Below are 22,660 nucleotides of genomic sequence, written 5' to 3'. Positions count from 1 at the left end.
AAGCTAGTGTATTGTCACTATAATATGAAGTTACGAGAAAGGCTGCTCCGCGCAGAAGCAAGAAGAAAAGCATAGGAAGACCCACTGGACCTGATGACGGTCAGACAACATGCATATGCTGAGGATGAGGAGGATGACCCAGTTTACCAGTGGGTTAGCTCAAATGACTTAATACCACATGTTGCGACGGAGGCAGAGACACAAGGGATTGATGTTGACGCAAATGTGGAGCAGCAGAGGTCTCCTGATGAGGCATTCGACCCATTGACGAGGAGTCCGGACGACAGCCCACGACAGTCACTATCACGCGGGACACATGGCGGGGGAGACATTATTTGACACCGAGACTAAGTCAGAGAGTGAAGCGGGAGATGGGTCCGGTGATGGCGATGGCAGTTATAAGGGTGATGATGACTCTGATGATAGTAACGATGATGATAATGATAGCAAAGGGGATGGTGGCGACGCAGGTGGGAGTCAGGATAAGAGGCCCCTTAGCCCTTTCACTGGGGAGAAGAATTTCGATCATGCCACGCAAGACCCTGACCATGGTTCTCGTCCAGGAAAACTACGACCCCGTCTTATTTACAATAAGACGTGCACGCGTCAAAAGCTACTGAAGAAAAAGCAGACTCAGAAACTTTCAGATTTTGAAGAGTTGCTGGAAAAATGCACGAGGGATACAGGCGTTCGTGATAGGCGAGGTGACTCTAGATTTGGATCACGGACGAGGGAGGGGAGCTCGAGTTATTGGCCACAACATGGATCTGGATCACAAATACAGGAGAGTAGCTTGAGTTCTGTGCCACTGTATGGGCATGGATATGGACCTAATAGATATGCGGCGAGTGACTCCAGCAGTTATGACACATCATTTTTCAACTATGGTTAGGAGTTTACTTCTACATATGGGTAGGGATATGAGCAGCAGTATGGATATGGCCCGTAATATGGATACCAAGGAGCTTCATATGTCTCCTTCCCAGATCCGTATCAAACACAGACTGTGACAATTACACAGTACCCACGGATGGGCGTATTAATTCGGTTTGAAGAGGATGAGTACCAACATTATGTCAGGGAGTATCTTAACTGGTACCACTCTACTATGACCTGGGCACAATATTGTCGATTTGTGGAGCAGCAGTACTATTTCCGGCCCCGTCGAGATGGAGACGATGATTACGAGCTACCGCGTAACTCTATGTGGGCCTAGGCCACAACCAATCCCCATCATTGATATGTATATTTCTCAATTTTTACTTTTGTTTTTCAATGAATTGATTGTGTTTTCATACATAACTTTGATATATTTATAAATGTCATGCATTCAATTTAAATATAGTTGCATTAGTTCAGTTAAACATCGCATAGCTTAGGACCCTATACAAAGGAAATTTATTATGTGCATCTTTTTTTTGAGATGTTATGATTTAAAAGTGTGTAATAAGGGTTTTTTTAACAATCCCCAAAGTTTCATTAAAAAATTCAAACATTTTCCCAATGTTTCCCCATGTTTCCCAAAAAGTACGATAAATTATGCGATACAAACGATATATCCCATGCGATAACCGATACGTATCTGTATCCCAAGGGTGCGATACCAATATTTTGAACACTGGTTGGTGCTTCTTCATTATCTCTCTCTCTCTCTCTCTCTCTCTCTCTCTCTCTCTCTCTCTCTCTCTCTCTCTATATATATATATATATATATCAGATTTTCGGAGCATTTTTCTACCAGTTTTCTCAACAGAAAGAAAAAAGAAAAAAGAAAAAGAAAACTGGTTGTGGCAGACGGGGTTTGCTGGATATACAGGTTTGGACAGATTTTCTTCAAAGGTTTCTTCCAGTTTTTCTTAGATACCGGCTTGCTCCGGCTAGGGTTTGCTGGAATTCCTTGTTAGCGCAGAGTTTTTAAATTCTTTTCGCCCTAATCTTTGAGCGATCTGTTTGAGGGCCGCAATCAGGTAATTAAGTTTTGTTTTTGCTTAAAGATTGTCAAGATTTGTAAAACTATCAAGCTTTGTCAGTCATAAGATCCTGTTCTCTTCTTTTTGTGGTCTGGCTTGGAGCTCTTTTGGATTTTTTTTTTATGGGCTTTGCTTGTTATACTTATAGCTATAGCTGATTATAGCAGTGACTTGGTATTGGTTGGTGTAAATCCCTGATAATTATTCTTCTTCTATTTATTTGAGATTTACTATGGCTGCATCTTCCACATTTGAGACTGTTGATCCATCTAAAATGGAGAGGTTAGCTATTCATTCTGAGAATCTCGGGTTATCGATTACAACACAAACTTAAGTCTAACAATTATCATCAATGGTCAAAAGCTATTGAGATGTTTGTTAACAGAAGTTGGGATATGTGTGTGTGTGTGTGGCAGTATATCAAAACTGCCTAGGACCGATTCCTCATACGGTGAATGGAAATCAAACAATTTGTTTTGTGTTAAATCTATGAAATAATAGTGGTAGTGTGTGGAGCGTTATTGGGCCTTATTGTATGGGTTTTGGTGGTGTTTGGGCTCATTGCTTAAGACTTTAAGTCAGTACTTAAACAAGAGGGGCATACTTGTAGTTTTATTCTTTATTTTGTGAAGCCCTAATACAAGAATGGAGAGGGTAGGCATGTGGAGGCTCTTAACAGTCCAGCCATCCACTACTCTTCTTTCTCCTTTTCTCCATTTCTCTTTTCTTTTCCTTCCTCTTATTCTCTCATCTCTCTTCTCTATTTTCTTTGATAATCTCTCTCTTTACACTATTCGCATGGTATTAGAGCGTGGTTGGAAGTGATTTAGTTCTTGAATCTTCAGTTTTTCTAATCCCTAATTCTTGGATTGAGATTGGAAGACCCCCAAACCCTAGAGTGCTGATCAAACCTTAAGGAAAGAGTCTTCCTCGTCGTCTTCATGCAGAAAACATGTTTTCTACATTGATCATCAAGTAAAAGGAAACACTCGAAAAAGGGAGCATAGAAGCCGCACCATGAAGATGAAGGCTTGCTGATTTTTTTTGTTAAGGTGATGTGAAGTTGTTTTTCCTTCCATTATTTTGTGTTGGAAGAAGTTTTTTTGATATTTTTATCTATCCATTACATTATGGGGAATGTATGAACGACGTAGACGTGGATACTAGTTGATGAGAGGCTGGGAATTTCTATGGTATAGTTGAAAAGTGTGGTTGTGTATAAATTGAGTTATAGATCAGTGTTTTTCAGTATAAATTGAAGTAAATCAAATCCAAGGTGGCCATGGAGCCGAAAAGTGTGGTTAGTGGTCCCTCATCACTAACAGAATTGTTCGGATCGTCGCTTAATTCATTCATAACATCCATGAATTTAAATGGGAAGAATTATCTTCATTGGGCTAAATCAGTTGAAGTATTTTTTCTTAGCTAGAGAAAAGGATCAATTCCTCACAAAGTCTAAACCAGAGGAATTTGATTCTAGATATAGATAGTGGATGTGTGATGCCTATATCAGATCGTGGCTATGGAATAGCACGGAACTTGAAGTGAGATCTAATTTGGTTTTCTTGAACATTGCCAAAGATGTTTAGGATAACGTAAAAAGGATGTACTCCTCAGAGCAGAATATCTATAAGGAAATTTTCTCGTTCCAAAAGGGAGTAAAGTCCCTTAGTAAGTATTTTACTAAACTGACTAGCATATGGGAAGAACTCTCAATATATCATCATATCACCTCAGATGTTACTCTTATGAAGAAGCAATGGGAGGATATGAAGGTAGTGAAACTTGTGTCTGGTTTGCCAAAAGAATGTCAATCCAGGAAGAAGCAATGTTGAAGTTTGTGCTAGGCTTCAGAGAGTCTCACTAACTGACCCTGACAGTGTTCATGGGAATGTGTTTGATAACGTTGCATTGACTTCTTCATCTAGTTTCGTTAGTATACGTGGAGGCCATGGTTGTCGATCAGTCATGGGTATGTATCATGGTGGCAGAGTTGATAGGTTGACAGGGGGAGGTAAAGGTGTTCGTGGTGATAGAGAAGATCACATCTGCACTCACTGCAGTCTAACAAATTACGTTGTAGACTTTTGTTGGGATCTTTGTGGAAACACTTTGAAAGCTAATCAAGCTCTTGTTGTGGATGATGTTTCTGTTGATGGTAGACCCGCTACTTTTATTGCATCAAATGTTAGTGGCAATCAGATTAGTGTCATACTATCACGGGAAGAATATGCACAGTTTCACTCTTCCAATGACTATATCCAACAATGCCTGATAGTGTGAAGAATATGCACAATTTCACTCTTCCAATGACTATATCCAAAAATGCCATTTCCACTTCTAGAACCATGTTAGCTCAGTTAGGTAAAGTGTGCCTCCTGTCATCTCATCCTTCTCCCTGGATTATTGACTCTGGTGCATCTGATCATATCTCTGGCAATCTTAGTTCCTTTTCTTCGTATAATCATGTTTTATCAAATATGTTTGTTACTTTAGCAAATGGGACCTTGTCCATGGTTGCTGGATAGGGTATTGTTTCACCTAATTCGTCTATCTCCTTATCATCTGTATTATACCCAAAATTTCCTTTCGATCTTTTGTTTATAAGAAAACTAACAGAATCTCTAAATTGTTTCATCTCATTCTTTCCTTCTTACTATGTTTTTAGGGACCTCAAGATGAGCACGACGTGGAGGTCATGAGAGGAATGGTTTGTATTATTTGGAAAGGGAATTAATAGGTGTTTTAGTGCTCCCCGAGGATCAAGCAATTCGGTGGCATTGTCGTTTGGGTCATCCATCTCTATAGAAACTACACTCTCATTCCACCCCTTCAGAAGGGGTTGAATTTAGAATGTGAATCGTGCCAACTGAGTAAACATCATAGAACTAATTTTCCATCCAAAGTCAGTATTAGGAGTGATATTCCATTTAAATTAGTTCATTGTGATGTGTGGGGACCAACTCGAGTCCCTAATTTATTAGGTTTTAAGTACTTTATTCTTTTATTAATGATTTTTCTAGAATGATGTGGTCATTTCTCATGAAACATAAGTCATAAGTCTTTCATGTATTCCAAATTTTTTATAATAAAATAAAAACTCAGTTTGGTGCAAATGTGTATTATTAAATCTAACAACGCTTTAGATTTATTTGTCGGGACTTTCAGACCTATGTACAAAGTCAGAGTATCATCCATTAAACCTCTTGTGCTTATACACCTCAACAAAATGAGGTTGCTAAGCGCAAAAATAGACATCTAATTGAGGTTACTCGTGCTTTGATAAACAAGATGCCCTCATCTGTTTTATATGTAACAACTCCATTCTCATTATTATTCCCTGGTAGATCAATATTTTCAATTCCTCCTGAAGTGTTTGGTTGTACTTGTTTTGTCCATCTCCTTGGATCTGGTATTAAAAAATATATATATATATATATAAAAAAAAAAAACCTGCACCTCGCTCGATTAAATGCATCTTTTTGGGATATTCTCGTACCCAAAAAGGTTATCGATGTTATTGTCCTTCACTTAAAAAGCACTTTGTGACAATTGAAGTTGCATTATTTGAAACTGTTCCGTTTTATGGTAAAACCAAACGCATTGTATAAGTCATGCCTGTGGAAGTTCCTTACCTAATATTTATCCCCCAGATTTTGTTGTAAAGGAATCACCACCTTGGAAGGTTGTCACGTAGACATATTACAAAAAGCTACGAAAAGATCAAGTAACATAGACTATTCCCTCTATATCGACATTATTGGCTACTGTGCCTAATGAGGTTCTCACTCTTTCTGAGTCCACAAAAGTAGTCAATGATCTTCCCATTGTTGTTCATAAGGTAAACGGTCCTATGTTTGTCATCCAATCTCCAACTTTGTTACCTTTAACCACTTGTCCACAAATTATCAGAAGTTTGCTCTTGCTTTGTCTGATGTGTCTATACCTAAGTCAATTCATTATGCATTGTTTGATAAAAATTGAAAAAGGGCTACAAATGAAGAGATGAATGCTATATATTCAAATGATACGTGGGAACTAATTGATCTACCATTGGGTAAGACACTAGTGAAGAGTAGATGGGTTTACACATTTAAATTTCTTCCTGATGGATCAATTGATCGTTACAAAGCCAGACTGGTTGCAAAGGGGTACAATCAAGTTTATGGGGTAGATTATCTAGATACCTTTTCTCCGGTGGCCAAGCTCAATTCGATTTGGGCAATCATACTTCTAACTACAAATTTTGATTGGTCACTCCTTTAGCTAAATATAAAGAATGCATTTCTTCATTAAGAATTATATGAAGAAGTCTATATGAGTAACCTCTTGGGTATGTTGCTTAGGGGGGATCCTCTAAAGTCTATAAACTAAATAAGTCTATATACGGATTAATGCAATTGCCGCATGCCTTGTTTGAGAACTTGAGGCATAGTGGTGTTGTATGGGTTGAAGAGGAGTAAAGTAGATCACTTTGTTTTTTTCAAAGCATAATAAATATGGAGATATTGTATTTCTTGTGTATGTGGATGACATTATAATGACAGGTGATGAATTCGAGAGTATCAAGAAGCTAAAGTCATATCTTCAATCTCAATTTCAAATCAAAGATCTTGATCTTCTTAACCACTTGTCCTAACTACACTTCATCTACTTAGACTCTAAAGTTGGAAGCTTGGAATAAATCTATGTCAAAGAAAATATGTTTGTGACTTATTAGAAGAGACAGCTATGTTGGGTGCCAAACCTTCAGATATTCCGATTGATCCTCATAAAAAACTTGAGCCTAAAGAAGGAGAGTTACTGACAAATCCTAGCATGTAAAGAAGACTTCTTGGTAAGCTTATCCATTTGATTGTCACTAGACCAGGCATTGTCTTCTCTATCAACATAGTTGGTTCATGAAAAAAGTCCAAGAGCGCCTCATTTGGCCATAGTTATGAGAATTCTCAAGTACTTAAAAGGTACGCCTAAGAAAGGTATCATGTATAGGTCTCATGGTCATCTCCAGATAGCAGTTTATTTCGAGGCAGATTATGTAAGGTCGAAATATGACATCGAAATATAACAAACGGTCAACTACATGTTATTGCAACTTGGCGGCAACGTGGTTTACCTAGAAAAGTAAGAAGTAGAATGTGATTGTCAAGTAAAGTGTTGAGACAAAATATAGATCAATGGCACACACAACGTATGAACTTGTTTGGATTAAATCTCTCCTTGACGAATTGGGGTTTGTCGCGCAAGATCCAATGACTTTACATTGTGATAATCAAGTTGCCATACATATTGCCAACAATCTGGTATTCCATGAGAGAACGAAGCATTTTGAGGTCGATTGCCATTTCATTCGAGATAATGTCTCTGAAAAGGAAATTCACACTCCGTATATCTCCTCTCATGAACATATCGTAGATTTATTCACCAAAGCTCTTGGAAAATTTCAATTTGAAAAACTTATATCCAAGCTGGACATATTTGATATCTATGCTCCAGCTTAAGGGGGAGAGCTAGATCTATCAAATAATAGAGTGGTAGTGTGTGGAGTGCTATTAGGCCTCATTATATGGGTTTTGGTAGTGTATGGGCCCATTGTTTAAGACTTACATCATTACTTAAGAAAGAGGGGCATACTTGTAATTTTACTTTATTTTGTAAAGTCCTAATAAAAGAATGAAGAGGTGGGCATTTGGAGGCTCCTAATAGTTCAGCCATCCACTACTCTTCTCTCTCCTTTTCTCTGTTTCTCTTTTCTTTTCTTTCCTCTTATTCTCTCATCTCTTCTCTATTTTCTTTGATAATCTTTCTCTTTAATGTTGGTTATGTCCTGGCTCTTAAATTCTATGGATCCAGAGATTAGTGAAGGTATTTTTTTGCTATCCTCTACACATGAGATTTGGTTGATGGCTTGTGAATTGTATGCTAATCAGGATAATATCACCCGCAGTTATAATATTTATCAAGAGATTAGCCATTTAAGACAAATGAAGAGATAAGTGCCAGATTATGCCAAGATGCGTGGTTTGTGGTAGGAATTGTCTTTCATGGATGATCTTTAATTTGTGTTCCACAGATGCAGAGGCATATAAAATAAGTAATGAGAAGAAAAAGATTTTTGAATTATTGGCAGGTCTTGATCCTGAGTTTGAACCCATTCACGCTCAGATTCTTGGCTCGCCCTCTTTACCATTACTTAATAGTGTATATGCCTTATTGTTGCATGATGAGAAGCGTCAGACTACTATGGGATGAACTGTGGTGGAAAAATCTACGCTAGTGACAAGATTTAGAAATTTTTATAATGTTGGTGTTGGCCATAGTAGAGGCACAAGAAGAAGAGGTCATGATGGTGGTCGAGGTCGTGGCCGTGGCATGGATTGATTGTGTGCTCAATTGTGGTAGACATGGACATACTATTGATTATTGTTGGGTCCTTCATGGTAGGCCTTAGGGCAAGGAGCCAACACTACAACTTCGAATGATAGGGATTCTCAAACTATTGTTCGAGACATGATACCTTACGCAACTTCACCTATGGCTCCATCAATTGTTGATGTGGTACATCACTAAAGAGTAGGTATCATGTCATGTTAAGGGATGACACTCAAAATAAGGTCTCCTCGTCCACTTCCTTGGCTCAAACTGGTAATACCATCATGCTCTTCACACTATTTCTGCGTCAAGTCCTTGGGTAATTAACTCAAGGGATACTCATCATACGACAGGCGTATCCTTTTCCTTCTCTTCATTTACTCATCCAAATTTAGGTCATGTGAAATTAGCAAATGGTACCCTAATACCTATTAGGGGAACGGATACTATTTCTGTTTCTCCATCATTCTCTTTATCCTTTGTTTTATTAGTTCCTAACATTGTGTCTAATTTGTCATCTGATAGTCAAATTCTTAAGGACCTAAATTGTAATGTGACCTTTTTATCCTGATCATTATGGTTTTACGGATCTAAGACGAAGAAGTCGCTTGGTGGTGGACGTGAGAAGGATGAATTATACGGTCTTCATTTGAATACTTCAAGTCAGATTAATGTGTTAAGAAGGAAGACACGCGCACGGGCACGGGCACACACACACACACACACACACACACACACACACATATATATATATATATATATATATTGAAGGCAAGGAAAAACACTTATTTCTTCCAAAAGGGAACACATCCGGGAAAAGAAAAATACAAGAGGGTCCACAACCCAAACTAGGGAAGAAGAAAAAGAAAAAGAAAAGGAAATCTTATATTTGGCATTGTTAGTTTGGTTATCCCTCTAATCTAAGCTTACGTTGGTTACCTCAATTAGTTGAATCTAGTGATGTCAAGAACTTGCAATGGACATCATAAGTCTATTTATCCGCTTGTGCAAAAAATTCTAGTAGAATTTTTTCTTTGGTGCATTTTAATGTATGAGGTCCAATTCATATTGCTTCTAATGGATTTAAATATTTTGTCCCATTTATTGATTATGCTTCTCGTATGACATATTTATTTAACAAAAAGAAAAAGAAAGAAGAGATGAAGTTAACTCCATTTTCAAAGTGTTTCATAGTTGGGTTAAAAATCAATTTAATATGAATATTCGTACTCTTCGTACAGATAATACAAAGGAATATCGTTCCCATAATAGATATCTTATCTTCAAAAGCATGATAATAATTCTCAAACCACTTATGCATATACCCCACAACATAATAGAGTTGCTGAAAGAAAGAACAAAAAAGAAGAAGAAGACATCTTCTAAAAGTTATATGTGCTCTTGTTATTGGTAACATTTGTTTCTACTTTTTTTTTATTTGTTCGTCAGATGTTGTTCTTATTGCTTGTTATTTGATTAATTGTCTGCCTACCAAGGTTCTTACTGGGCAATCACCCATTCAATATTTTTCAGCCTTGTACCCTATCTCAGAAATTCCATTGCGAGTTTGGGTGTTTGTCATGTCTGTAATACTGATCCTCGTATAAATAAATTGTCAAATCGCGTTGTTAAATGTATTTTCTTAGGATATTTGTCTTCCCAAAAAAGGACATGAGTGGTTTAATCTAGTCACTAAAATGCATATGCGTCGTCTCTATGGATGTTAAATTCTTTTAAGAAACTTCATAGTTTTCTGTTGAACAAGGGAACACAGGTCTATGGTTCTTTTAGTTCCTATCCTTGAGTTTCATCAGATAGTGTTTGTCCCTTCTGAACCCAATAGTATTAGAGATAAGGTTGTTCATAATTCCACTAAATCAAACTTGAAGGTATATGAAAGAAAGAATGTTCGTACCATAATTCTCTCTCGGGACATCACGAAGCATGCTCCTTTAGCAACAGGTACGGATAGTGTTCCTACTAATTTTCCTATTTACACTTTGCCATATTTAGACTCTTCCCTGGATTTGCCTGTTACTATTGAAAAGCGAAAAGGTAGTGTACTTCTCATCCCATTTAATGGTTTGTTTCCTACCGTTCTTTTCTCTACCAAACAGATCCTGTCTTTCTACTCTCAAGTGTTCTTCCTCCATTTCTAAAAACATTAAGGAAGCTTTTAATTCTCCTATATGGCAAAAAGCTACGGAGGAGGATATGATTGCCCTTGAAAAGAATCATACATAGGAGACGACTGAGTTACCAACTAGAAAAAATCCAGTGGGTTGTCATTGGGTGTATGCTCTTGGGTGCAGTATAACTCGACATAAAGCTCGTTTTATAGCTAAAAGATTTACACAGACCTTTGGTGAGGATTACTCTGAGACCTTCACTCATGATGTTAAGATGAATTATGTTCGGGTGATCACTTCTCTTGCTACTAATTTGCATTGGCCATTGATCTCTACACCAGTTAGTATTAGGAATGTTTTTTACAATAGTAATTTAACTGAGGAGATCTATATGTTTCCTCGTACTGAATTTGCTAGAAATGGGGAGGAAAGGAAGATATGTCGTCTTAGGAAGACTATACATGGATTGAAGCAGGCTCCTCAAACTTGATTTGATAAGTTTAATAGGGCCTCGATTCTCAACAGATTTACTCGTATTCACATAGATCATTTGTATTTGTTAAGAGGCTTGTGCAAGGCCCCATTATTTTCTTTGGATGATATACTTGTTACAGGTGATGATTTTAGTGGTATTTCTGAGTTAAAATAATATCTAAATAAGGTCTTTGACATCAAAGATTTGGAGCCACTAAAATATTTTCTTGGAATTGAAGTCTCTCATTCTAAGAAAAGGCATAGTTTTGTCTCAACAAAAATATGCCCTTAATTTGTTGCCTTCAACGGGCAATCTTAGTGTCAAACCTATTGATTCTCCATTAGAAGTTAAAAAGAAGCTTCAAGCAGATGATGGAGAACTCCTTGATGATCTCATATGTATCAACACTTGGTTGGGCGGTTGATATATTTGACAATTACTCCCTTGGATCTATCTCGTGCAATGAGTTTGGTTAGTTAGTTCATGCATGCTCCACGTTCTAGTCATCTTAAAATAGTTCGTTGCATCTTACGCTACATGTAGTCTTCTTCAGGAAGTGGCATCTTATTAGTTATCACAAAATATTAATATCAATATTAATATTAAAGGATATTATAATGCAATTTGGCAAGATCACTAGATGATCAACGCTCTACAACAAGCTACTATACCTTTTTCAGAGGAAATTTAGTTACCTAAAAGACTAAAAAGCTAACAGATGTCGCTTGGTCCAATGTTGAGGTAAAGAATTGTGCTATAGCGAATATTGTATGTGAAATTATGTGGTTGAAAAGTTTTGTTACTTAATTAAGAATTCATGTGAAGATTCTTGTACCTATGTATTGTGACAATCAAGTTGCCATTCATATAGCTTCTGATCCTATTTTTCATGGGTGGACAAAACGTATTGAAGTTGATAATCACTTTATTAGTAAAAAGGGTATTGCTAGCATTATTTCCACTCATTTGTTTCGTCTTCTGCTCAATTAGTGGTTATATCCACTAAGGCTTTTACTATGGAGGTTAGACGACGTATTCTTGGAAAGCTGGGCATGATTGATATCTATGCCTGAGCTTGAGGGGGAGTGTAGACGTGTGCGGGCCTATTGGGCATTTGGTCCTTAGGTTATTTCTCTTTAAGTTTGTTTATGGCTTTCCTCTTTTCTTTCTTTAACTGCTAAGAGCATATTTGTAATTATACATCTCCACATTCTAAGTAAGGGTTGGATTTCCAGTCCTATATGGCTTTTGTAAACTGGTATTTAATAGAAATATAGAAGAGAAAATAGAGAAAAGAAGAAGAAACAAGAGAGAGAAGGAAGAAGAAAAGAGAATTGTTGAGCTTACTCCAGCCTGATGAGGACATCTGAGCACCATATCGAAGGAGGGTTGAGCTAGTCTCCTTATGGCTAGACGACCATTACATGGAGCCCTAATGCCATTGTTTTTAAAAAATAAAAAAATAAAAATAAAAATTGCTTTGTATTTTCTCTTCATGTGATTTGGAGCTTGGGTGTAGTGTAATTCCATTCCTCATTCGACAGAGGTGCGAGGCTTCCATCTATCATCTTCCTTCTCTCTTCTTTTTTATGAGGTACTTTCCCAAAAACTTCTTCTCTCCTTTTCCCTTCCTATCCAAAACCATCTGAATCATCTTTTTCTTCAACGTTTCATCATCTAGCTTCAACCCCAACAGAAATCGACCATTGAGGACCCCAAACCCTATCCAACGACCCACACGTGTGACCGTACGCCATATGTTCGAGTCCCTAGGCTGACCATACAAACAACCCCTCAATCACTTAATTTCCACTTTCTTCCCCCATCAAATCCCTTTGATTCCCCATTGCTAACTCTACCTATAAATCCTAACCCTAGATTCTCTAATTCCCTAATTTTCCCAAACCCTAAATCTCTAATTTCCTTAATTGACCCAAAATCCCTAACTTGCCTTCATCCAAAACCTTAATACCCCTCTACCAATACCTAAATCCATCAATCCCCTTAACCAATTCACCCAATTTAGCCCTAATTTCATCCTTTCCCCAAATTTAAAATTTTTTTTTTTTTTTTTTAAAAAAAACACCCTAATTCCAAAATCATCAATTCCCATAAACCCTAATTTTCTAAATTTCATATTTTCCCCTTCCTAACACTAATCAAGAACCTACAAGTCAGTCCCTTGAGTGTGGAACATGCCTATGCTAAATTGAAAGTTCTATCCTTCCATCAAGCTTAGTTTTAATTGATTTATGTGATTTCTTGGCATGTGGGCATGCGATTTAGGTTAAATCAGATTATATTTCTTATTGTTTACTCTTAATTACGTGGTGGGTCAGCATCTTTTGTTAATTGAATTACTTTATGGACTCTTTCATAATTTCCATGTTGCATGCTAGCATTAAATCATGTGTCCTGCATCACATTCCCCACATGTTCCAGCCTCTTATTTTATTAGCGCTTCCAACAATATGTTGAAAAATACATAAATACCCTTCTTACTTAAGCAATGATTTAAAAGGACTAGTTCATGGGCTTAAACTATACTAAAACCCAACCAAAATGCCCACTAACAAATAAAAACAATATCACCTAATGATCTTTTTTTTTCTTTTTTTTACAGATTTCACACTCCCCCTCAAGCTAGAGCATAGATATCTTGCATGTCCACCTTGGAGATACGCTTTTCAAATTGAGACTTTCCAAGGGCTTTGGTGAATAAATCTGCAACTTGATTGTAAGACAAGATATAAGGAGTGTAGATCTCCCTCTGAGATATCTTGTCCCGGATGAAATGACAATCGATCTCTATATGCTTCATTCTCTCATGGAGCACTGGATTATTGGCAATATGTATCGCAACTTTGTCGTAATGTAAAGGCATTGGAACTTGAACCACAAAACCCAACTCTTTAATAAGAGACTTCAACTAGGTAAGTTCAATAACCAATAGTGGACCGCCTATCATATCTTGACTCAGTATAATCTGTATCTGAATAACCAGCTATTCGAAGATGACCATGTGACCTACATAGAATACTCTTCCCGGGTGAACCCTTCAAATACTTGAGGATCCTCATCGATGCTGCTAGATGTGGTGCTCTAGAACTTTGCATAAACTGACTAACCACACTGACTGAGAAAGTAATATCAAGTCTGGTGATAGTCAAATAGATGAGCTTCCCAACGAGCCTTTTGCACATACTAGAATCTTCTAACAATTCTTCTTCTTCAAGTTCAAGCTTGAGCTAAGAATCCACTGGTGTATCTACCAGTTTAGCATCCAACATACATGTCTCATCCAACAAGTCACAAACATATTTTCTTTGACATAGATTTATTCCAACTCTAGATCTTGCCACTTTAACGCCCAAAAAATATCGAAGAAGACTGAGGTCTTTGACTTGAAAATGAGTTTGAAGATACGATTTCAACTTCTTGATACCATCCAAATCATCACCTGTCACTATAATATCTTCCACTTACACAACAAGTATGATGTAGCTAGAGGAAGAGTGCGTTGAGATGATCCACTTTACTCCTTTTCAAACCAAACAACACCGCTGCACTACCGAACTTCTCAAACCAAGCTCGCGATAATTGCTTCAATCCATATAGCAACTTGTTTAACTTATACATTGTAGATGACTCCTCCAAAGCAACATACCCGGGAGGTTGTTGCATGTATACTTCTCCAAGCAATGCTCCATGCAAGAATGCGTTCTTTACATCTAGCTAGAAGAGAAGCTAAACATAACTACCAACTATTGATATAACAACCCGAACTGAACTAAGCTTAGCCATTGGTGAAAAAGTGTCCAAATAATCTACTCCATAAACCTGAGTATATCCCTTGGCGACCAACCTGGCTTTCTAAAATTCAATTGATCCCTTAGGCGGAAATTTTACAGTTTAAACCCATCTAAACTTGACTAGAGTCTTACCTAATGGAGGATTAATTAGTTTCCAAGTATCATTGAAATACATGGCTTGCATCTCTTCATCCATAGCTCTTTTAAAATTTTTATCTAACAACGCCTCCTGGACTGACTTAGGAATGGAGACAGCAAACAAAGTAAGAGCAAACTTAAGATAATTTATAGATAAGTGGATAAAGGTGATATAATTAGAAATTGGATGAGTAACACAAGAACTTTTACCATTTCGGACCGCAATAGGTAAACATTGGCAACATCAAAAGATTCGGAGGAACCAAGAACCTCAGTGGGTGTAGTAGTTGATTGTATAGACTAAGGATGAATAGTCTGTAATGTTTGGTCTTTTCTCCTTTTTCTGTAACTTGTTTGTGTAAAATCTTTGTGGTGTTGGCACTCCAATATCAAAAGCTAAAGGAAACGCATTAGGCAACGGAACTTCCACAGATGTGGCTTCGATTGTATGCTCATTTTTACCATAAAATGGGACATTTTTAAAAAAAGAAAAAGTAACATAAGCAGCTACAAAGTGCTTCTTAAGTGTTGGAGAATAGCATCGATAACCCTTTTGAGTATGAGAATATCCCAGAAAAACACATTTAACCAAACAAGGCATAAGTTTATCTTGACCTGACCCAAAAACATGAACAAAACAAGTGCAACCAAACACTTTAGGATGAACAAAAAATATTGATCAGTTAGAAAATAACAATGAGAATGGCATCTTACCATCTAAAACCAATGAAGGCATCCTGTTGATTAAATGACACGTACTGAGGATTGCATCTCCTCTGTATCTCCTCAGTAAAACTGTGGGAGATTCATTTCTAATAACAAAGCACGAGTAACTTCAACTAGATATCTATTCTTGTGTTCGAGCACCCCATTTTGTTGAGGTGTATAAGCACGAAAAGTTTGATGGATAATACATTTGACTTTGTAAATAGATTTGAAAATCCCAAAAAATAAATTCCAATGCATTATCTGATCTAAGCATACACAACTTAGCCCCAAAGTAAGTTTTTATTTCATTATGAAAATTCTGAAATACGTGAACGACTTCTGACCATCTCACTTTATTAAATATAACCACGACATCTTAGAATAATCATAAATAGAAAGAACAAAGTACTTGAAACCTGACAAACTAGGAACTCGAGCCGGTCCCCACGCATCACAATGGACTAATTTAAATGGAAGATCACTTCATGAATCAGTTCTAGATGGAAAATGGACTCTACGATGTTTACTCAGCTGGCATGCTTCACACTCCAAATTTGAAACCTTTGGAAGAGATGGAATGAGAGACTGTAGTTTTTGGAAAGACGGGTGACCCAAATGACGATGTCATTGAATTGTCGAACCCTCGAGAAGTATTGTTGCACCTACTGATTCTCACTCCAAGTAGTGCAGACCAGTCCTCTCACAACTTCCACCAATCGTCATGCCCGTCTTGAGGTCTTGAAAGACACAATAAGAAGGAAAGGAGGAGATAAGAGCAGTTTAAAACTTTGCTAGTTTACTTGCAAATAAAAGACTTAAAAGGAAATTTGGATACATATAGAACAGAAAACAAGGACATTGATGCATTAGGTTGAGCGGTACCAAGTCCAATAACAGTTGATGGCGTACCATCAACTAATCTAACAAACATATTTGATAAGACAAGATCAAAGGAAGAAAAAAATTGGAACTACCGGAAATATAATCTGATGCCCCAGAGTCAATAATCCAAGTATGAGAATGAGATGAAAACAAGCACGCTTTACCTGACTGGGCTAAGTGGTTGTAGAGGTGGAAGGAGTACTATTGGATGTTGTTGAGGTCAAAATCTGGACCACCCTCTACTCAATGTTGCGAGCCTCATACGGAACCTGGTCCTACATAGAAAGGTGAGCAAAGGAGACCCTGGCTTAAACAGGGGACCCTCCGATGCCTAAGATAGGCTAGGGAATCTGGGTCTAAGTCGCGTAATGTAAAGAGAGGGTGCAAGATACTGCGTACCTGTTGCAATGGGGTCCCCTAGTATTTATACCTGTGGGTCGGGCGGATCGTGTCCGTCAATCTCGGAATGATCTACTCAATCAAGCGGATATTGCAATCGTGGAGATACTCCACAATCTTTGGATCGTGTAGCGCATCGTGTCTTAATGGAGCATATCTCCAGGCGTGATCTTCGGCCACGTCCACATTGAGACTGGTTTCCGAGCTCGGACCTCGTCCTATCTGAGTCCGAGGCTAAGTACTTGTGGTCGAAATTCATAGTCTAGTCGTCGGTGTCAGAGTCTGTTAGGCGTGCTTATTCAAGGCTTAGCCCTTAGCCTCTAGGTCGAGGATGGAGATGAGGACGAGGACGAGCCCCAGGCTCAGCCAACCTTCTTCGAATGAAGATGAGGATGATGATGATGAGGATGAGGCCGAGGACGAGCCCCCGGCTCGGCCATCCTTCGGATGAAGATGAGGATGAAGACGAGGACGAGCCCCCGACTTGGCCAACCTTCTTCGAACGAAGATGAGGATAATGACGAGGACGAGCCCCTGGCACGGCCAACCTTCTTCGGATGAAGATGAGGATGATGACGAGGACGAGAGCTCGTCTTGCCCGGCCTAGGGTCATAGTCCAGAAGTCCGTTCGCGATTGACACGCTCTCCTTCCGAGGCCCTATTAATTGGGTCAGATGACTCGGGGCCGACCCTACTTGAACCTGTCTAAATTTCGCCATAACAGAAGCCCCCTACTCTCCTAGTTCGAGCTTGGACTTGAAGAGTAAACACCTGGGGAAACGGGGTGCGCCTCCACATCTTCGCTCATGATGACGGTTGGGATGATTGGAACGCAATCACTGCGACGATTGTGCTTCGGGTTACGTGTGCAGTACGACGGCTACGACTCTTCGAATTACGGCCTCTAAACGAAGGACACGTGACGACGGTTACGATTCGTAATCGGCGGAGCAGAGGAAATGATGCCACGAGGTCATAGAGAGGCGAGAGGCCGCCTTCGCCATAAATAGCCTTTAATGTTGATGGGGCTCGGACCTGGGAACGCGGACTCGAGCTTATTAACTCCCTCCACGTGTCCCCTAGTGACAGTGCTGAGTCGCTTCGGCTTTGGGGACAACTGTCCACAATGATGGCGCTGATCGATGGGAGGGTTATATAAACCCTCTCGCTCTCACTTGCATTCTCCTTCTGCATTCTAGCTCTCTCACTACTTGTTCCCTTACTCTTTTCGAATCGCCTCTGCCAAAAAGCAGTTTTTCCTCGTCGGATAAAGGGTTTCCGATAGCCGGAGAAGGAATTTCGCCCGGAGGAAGGGTTTCCGATAGCCGGAGAAGGGATTTCACTCGGAAGAAGCTGTCGGAGTAGAGAGATTTTCTGCCGGAGCAAATCGTCGTCAGCGCTATGAGTCTTCCACCATTTAGACTTTTTCTTTTACAATGTCGAGCAACTCTGATGAATTCGAGGAGGTCAGAGGAGCGGAGACCAACTCCAAACCGGGGACCACTAACTCAGGGCTCGGGAACTACGAAGGTCCCTTTGAGGCCATACCGCTTAACCCCTCGACCCAGAGAGCTGCGGGTCCGAGGACTGAGAGCCGAGGCAAGAGGCCGAAGAGGGCACTTGGAGATCCTGCGGGACGGTCGAAGGCAGGCCCATCAGGAGGCGGACCAAAGCCCTTGGTCTGCGGGGGCTCGGTTATGGTTGAGTCTGAGATGGCTCAAATTCAAGAAGACTACCAGATCCCGGACTCGGTGCACATCCGAGCTCCTTCTCCCATTGATCAAGCTAGTCTTCCTACTGAGGGGGAGATTGCTATCTTCACTGGCGCCCTTCAGTGCGGGCTCCAACTTCCCATCCACTCGTTTGTGCGCGAGCTAACTGCACAACTAAAAGTGGCCCCGAGCCAGCTGGTCCCGAATGCCTGGCGAATCCTAGTCTCCACATTCCTCATCTGGCACCGAGCTAATCAGGAGATGGTCAATCCGGTGGAGACCACTCCGAGTTGGATGGACCCAATCTACAACTACCTCACATCTAGTGAGGTCCCCCAAGACAGGCTAGAGGCCCAACGCCTGAAGATCAAAGCCGCACGATACGTAGTTTTGGATGGGGTCCTGTACAAGAAGGGGCATTCACAACCCTACCTCAGGTGCCTTCGACCCGATGAAGCAGACTACGTGATCCAAGAGATTCATGAGGGAATCTACGGAAATCACTGCGGAAATCCATCCTTCTTTAGATGAAGATGAGGATGAGGACGAGGAGGTGCCCCCGGCTCGGCCAACCTTCTTCGGATGAAGATGAGGATGATGACGAGGATGAGCCCCTGACTCGACCAACCTTCTTCGGATGAAGATGAGGATGATGACGAGGACAAGAGCTCGTCTTGCCCGGCCTAGGGTCATAGTCTAGAAGTCTGTTCACGAATGACACGCTCTCCTTCCGAGGCCCTATTAATTGGGTCGGATGACTCGGGGCCGACCCTGCTTAACCCTGTCTAAATTTCCCCATAACAGATGCAGAGCTACTAAATGAGAGAAACCGCGCATATTCCTTCCGTGATAGTGTAACACTAATCTGATCATCAAGGGTATTAAATGAGGTAGAAGTAGTGGGTCCACCATCTGTAGAACCATCCTCAACCATAAGTGCTTGATTACTCCTTCGAGATTTTCCAAGAAGATCAACAAAATTCCACAGTATGATTTATTAGGCCACGATGAGTACACATCATGGTTTTGAATGTCGATATCGGTCGGTGTATTGGCCCAGCAGAAAAATGATATGATACGACGTCGCGTATCAGTATCGGGGTCGTAGCGGCCCGTATCGGTCAGAATTTTTTTAAGAAAAATATTAGAAAAATATGGGGGAAATGAGATATTTAAGAATTAATCATTTTTTTTAACCATATATTCAATGGTGCATCAACCCATTCTTTGATGAGAATGTTGTCTGCCCATTTGACTTGCTGAAGGTCAACTAAATAGACTCTAATTAAACACAAATTAAGCATGATTTGGTGAACAATGGCCCATTACATTGAAATACAATAAAAAGAAGATGAATATATATAAAGTGAAGGTGTACCATTCTTTCCGATTTTTCCCATAATGGTCCACTTCACTTTTATTTGTCGAATCTCATTCAAGTCATTTGTTTTGATCCCAAAATAGGTCTAGATCTAGCCTAAAATAAGTTTTTAAGCTTCTTCCATGGTTTAAATGAGAAAAAGAAGAGAAGACGTGTCAAATTTTGAAGGAAAAAAAAAAATTCAAAATTGGGCTTTTATAGGCGTATCCGCCTATATTGGCCATACCGACCCCGTAATGGTGCCGATACGCCCTGTATCACGTATCAACTCGTTCTGATACAGATACGATATGACCATATTGGCTGATACGATACCGATATTCATATCCATGGTACACAATCGGTCTCTTTTACCACCACGGCCACCTCTACCTCCCCGTGGAAATTTACCGCCTCTGCAACCACAGCCAAGACGACTACCATGTAAACCAAAATAGCTAGATGTAGTGGCCAACACAGTTTTATTAAAGGCATTAACATGAGTATTGTCAAATTCATTTGTAAGAGACTCTCTGAAGCCTCACATAAACTTCAGCTACTGAAGGAATGGATACACCTACCAAAATCTGATCTTTTATCAATTGGTATTCTTTTGGTAATCTAGACAGGAGTTTCACGACTTTCATATCTTCCAATTGCTTTTTCATAAGAATGACATCGGAGGTAATGGGATGATATATGGAAAGCTCTTCCCACATTCAAGTCATTTTTGCAAAATATTCACCAAGGGACTTATCCCCCTTTTGCAACAAAAAGATCTCGTCGTATAAATGATACACTTCACAAATATTTTGTTTCGAAGGGTACATCTTCGTCACAGCATCCCAAACATCTTTTGTCGTATTTAAGAACACCAAATTGGAACTCACTTTAGGTTTCATGCTATTCCACAACCATGATCGAATCTGAGCATCGTCACGCATCCATCGTCTACATCTAGAATTAGATTTTTCAAGCTTAGGTTCCATGAGAAATTGATCCTCTTCATGAGCTAAGAGAAACACCTCAACTGACTTGGCCCACATAAGATAATTCTTCCCATTCAACTTCACAAATGTTATTGATGCATTAAATGAAGATCCAGACATTTCTCCAAGTGATGCAGGTCCAACAACCACACCTTTGGGTTCCATAGCTACCCCACTATCAACTTACTTCAATTTATATATATATAAAATGCTGACTTAATAATGAGAATCACAATCAACTACACATCCAGAACAACACATAAAAAAAAAAATCTGGCCCATCATCACTAGAGTCTGCATCAATATCATTCACACATCACACGTTACCTTATGGATGGAAATAATCTTCCAAAAATTGCTTCCACACGATGTAACAAACACAAAATCAATTTTAAACATCACCTTATGAAAGAAATCAGCAAGCCTCCATTTTCTGCCAAGGCTCATACACTCCCTTTTGTGAGTGATTCCTTCACAAAGAAACGACGAAACAGATTTCCCAAGGGTCCGATCAGTCCCGTACAGTTTTAGGAGGCCCCCAATACTTGATCTCGCAACTAGGGTGGAAAAGAAGGTTGTGGGGCCCGAATCACTCCCTGGTATATGCTTTCATACCATGTAAACTGGTATTTAATAGAAATATAGAAGAGAAAAATAGAGAAAATACGAGAAAGAAAGAGAAGGAAGAAAAGAGGAGAATTGTTGAGCTTACTCCAGCCCCCACATGTTCCAGCCTCTTTTTTTATTAGGGCTTCCAGCAATATGCTGGAAATTACATAAATACCCTTCTTACTTAAGCACTGACTTAAAAGGGGTAGCTCATGGGCCTAAACTATACGAAAACCCAACCAACAGTCCCACTAACAAATAAAAACAATATCACCTGATGTTTTTTTTTTTACAGATTTAACAGCTTTTTCTTCTTTCTCAAGTTCTTTATTTCTCTGACAAGATACATCCTTATCGGTGGAAAAATTGGTCCGGATACTAGAATGATTTCATCGAGAGCGGTGGTTGTCATTTGTTCTTATCCAAATATACGTCAACGGTTCACTGTCCTGTCATTGTGGAATGAGGTTTTTATAATTTTGTCATTTGTACTTTTGGTTCCCTACAACTCTTGTTGTCTACAAACCCTTCAGCTTTTTTATTTCTACTGTAGCAAGATACCCTATGGTATTTTCTGGGGCCACCAACATATATAATGTTTCCAATGGTTTAAATAAATTTTGTTAAAGAAAATTCGCAAGCTTATCCATATATAGTTCAATCATGGATCTATGCATAGGAAAGACAAACCTGCATACAAACAAGTTTGGAGTCGCCATGCACGCGAATTCGCTTAAACCCTTTCTTGATAGCATATTTCATTCCTAAAATCATGGCTTTATATTCAGCAAAATTATTGGTTGCAATACCCAAGCCTTCACGCAATCGCCAAACCTTTACAAAAAGGTACTGCATCAGTAAGCTTTTATGCTAGAAAAGATCATCCATTCTAATGTCAATAAAGATGTGAACCAAGATTGTGCTGTAGGTAATGCATACCATGCTTCCATCTTCAGTGCGTAATACAGCTCCAGCTCCAGCTTTTCCAGGATTTCCTTTTGAAGCACCATCAAACTCAAGAACACAGGAGATCTGCCATACGCATGGAAATCAGTTCTTGGTCTAGAACCACAAAGGGAGAAAAGCAATGCGGGTTTCAATTTCA

At 39.3% G+C, this 22,660-nt stretch overlaps 1 protein-coding gene across 12 annotated transcripts in view; it reads right to left on the bottom strand.

Annotated features, from left to right (window-relative positions):
* The window catches only part of LOC131255456 (uncharacterized), an 80,848-nt gene that overhangs the window by 22,373 nt on the left and 35,815 nt on the right, over positions 1–22,660 (bottom strand). For 11 of the 12 annotated variants that reach the window (XM_058256179.1, XM_058256180.1, XM_058256183.1 and 8 more), the window contains 2 exons: positions 22,495–22,587; positions 22,246–22,389 (listed from right to left, as the gene is read on the bottom strand). In XM_058256179.1, coding sequence (XP_058112162.1) covers positions 22,246–22,389; positions 22,495–22,587 — 237 coding nt within the window. Of the gene's footprint in view, positions 1–22,245; positions 22,390–22,494; positions 22,589–22,660 lie in introns of all 12 variants that reach the window. The other variant, XM_058256177.1, reaches the window with a different exon arrangement.

Source organism: Magnolia sinica, chromosome 9 (assembly GCF_029962835.1).
Source record: "Magnolia sinica isolate HGM2019 chromosome 9, MsV1, whole genome shotgun sequence".
In the NCBI taxonomy this organism is placed as follows: domain Eukaryota; kingdom Viridiplantae; phylum Streptophyta; class Magnoliopsida; order Magnoliales; family Magnoliaceae; genus Magnolia; species Magnolia sinica.
This window is presented reverse-complemented; position numbering and strand designations above follow the sequence as displayed.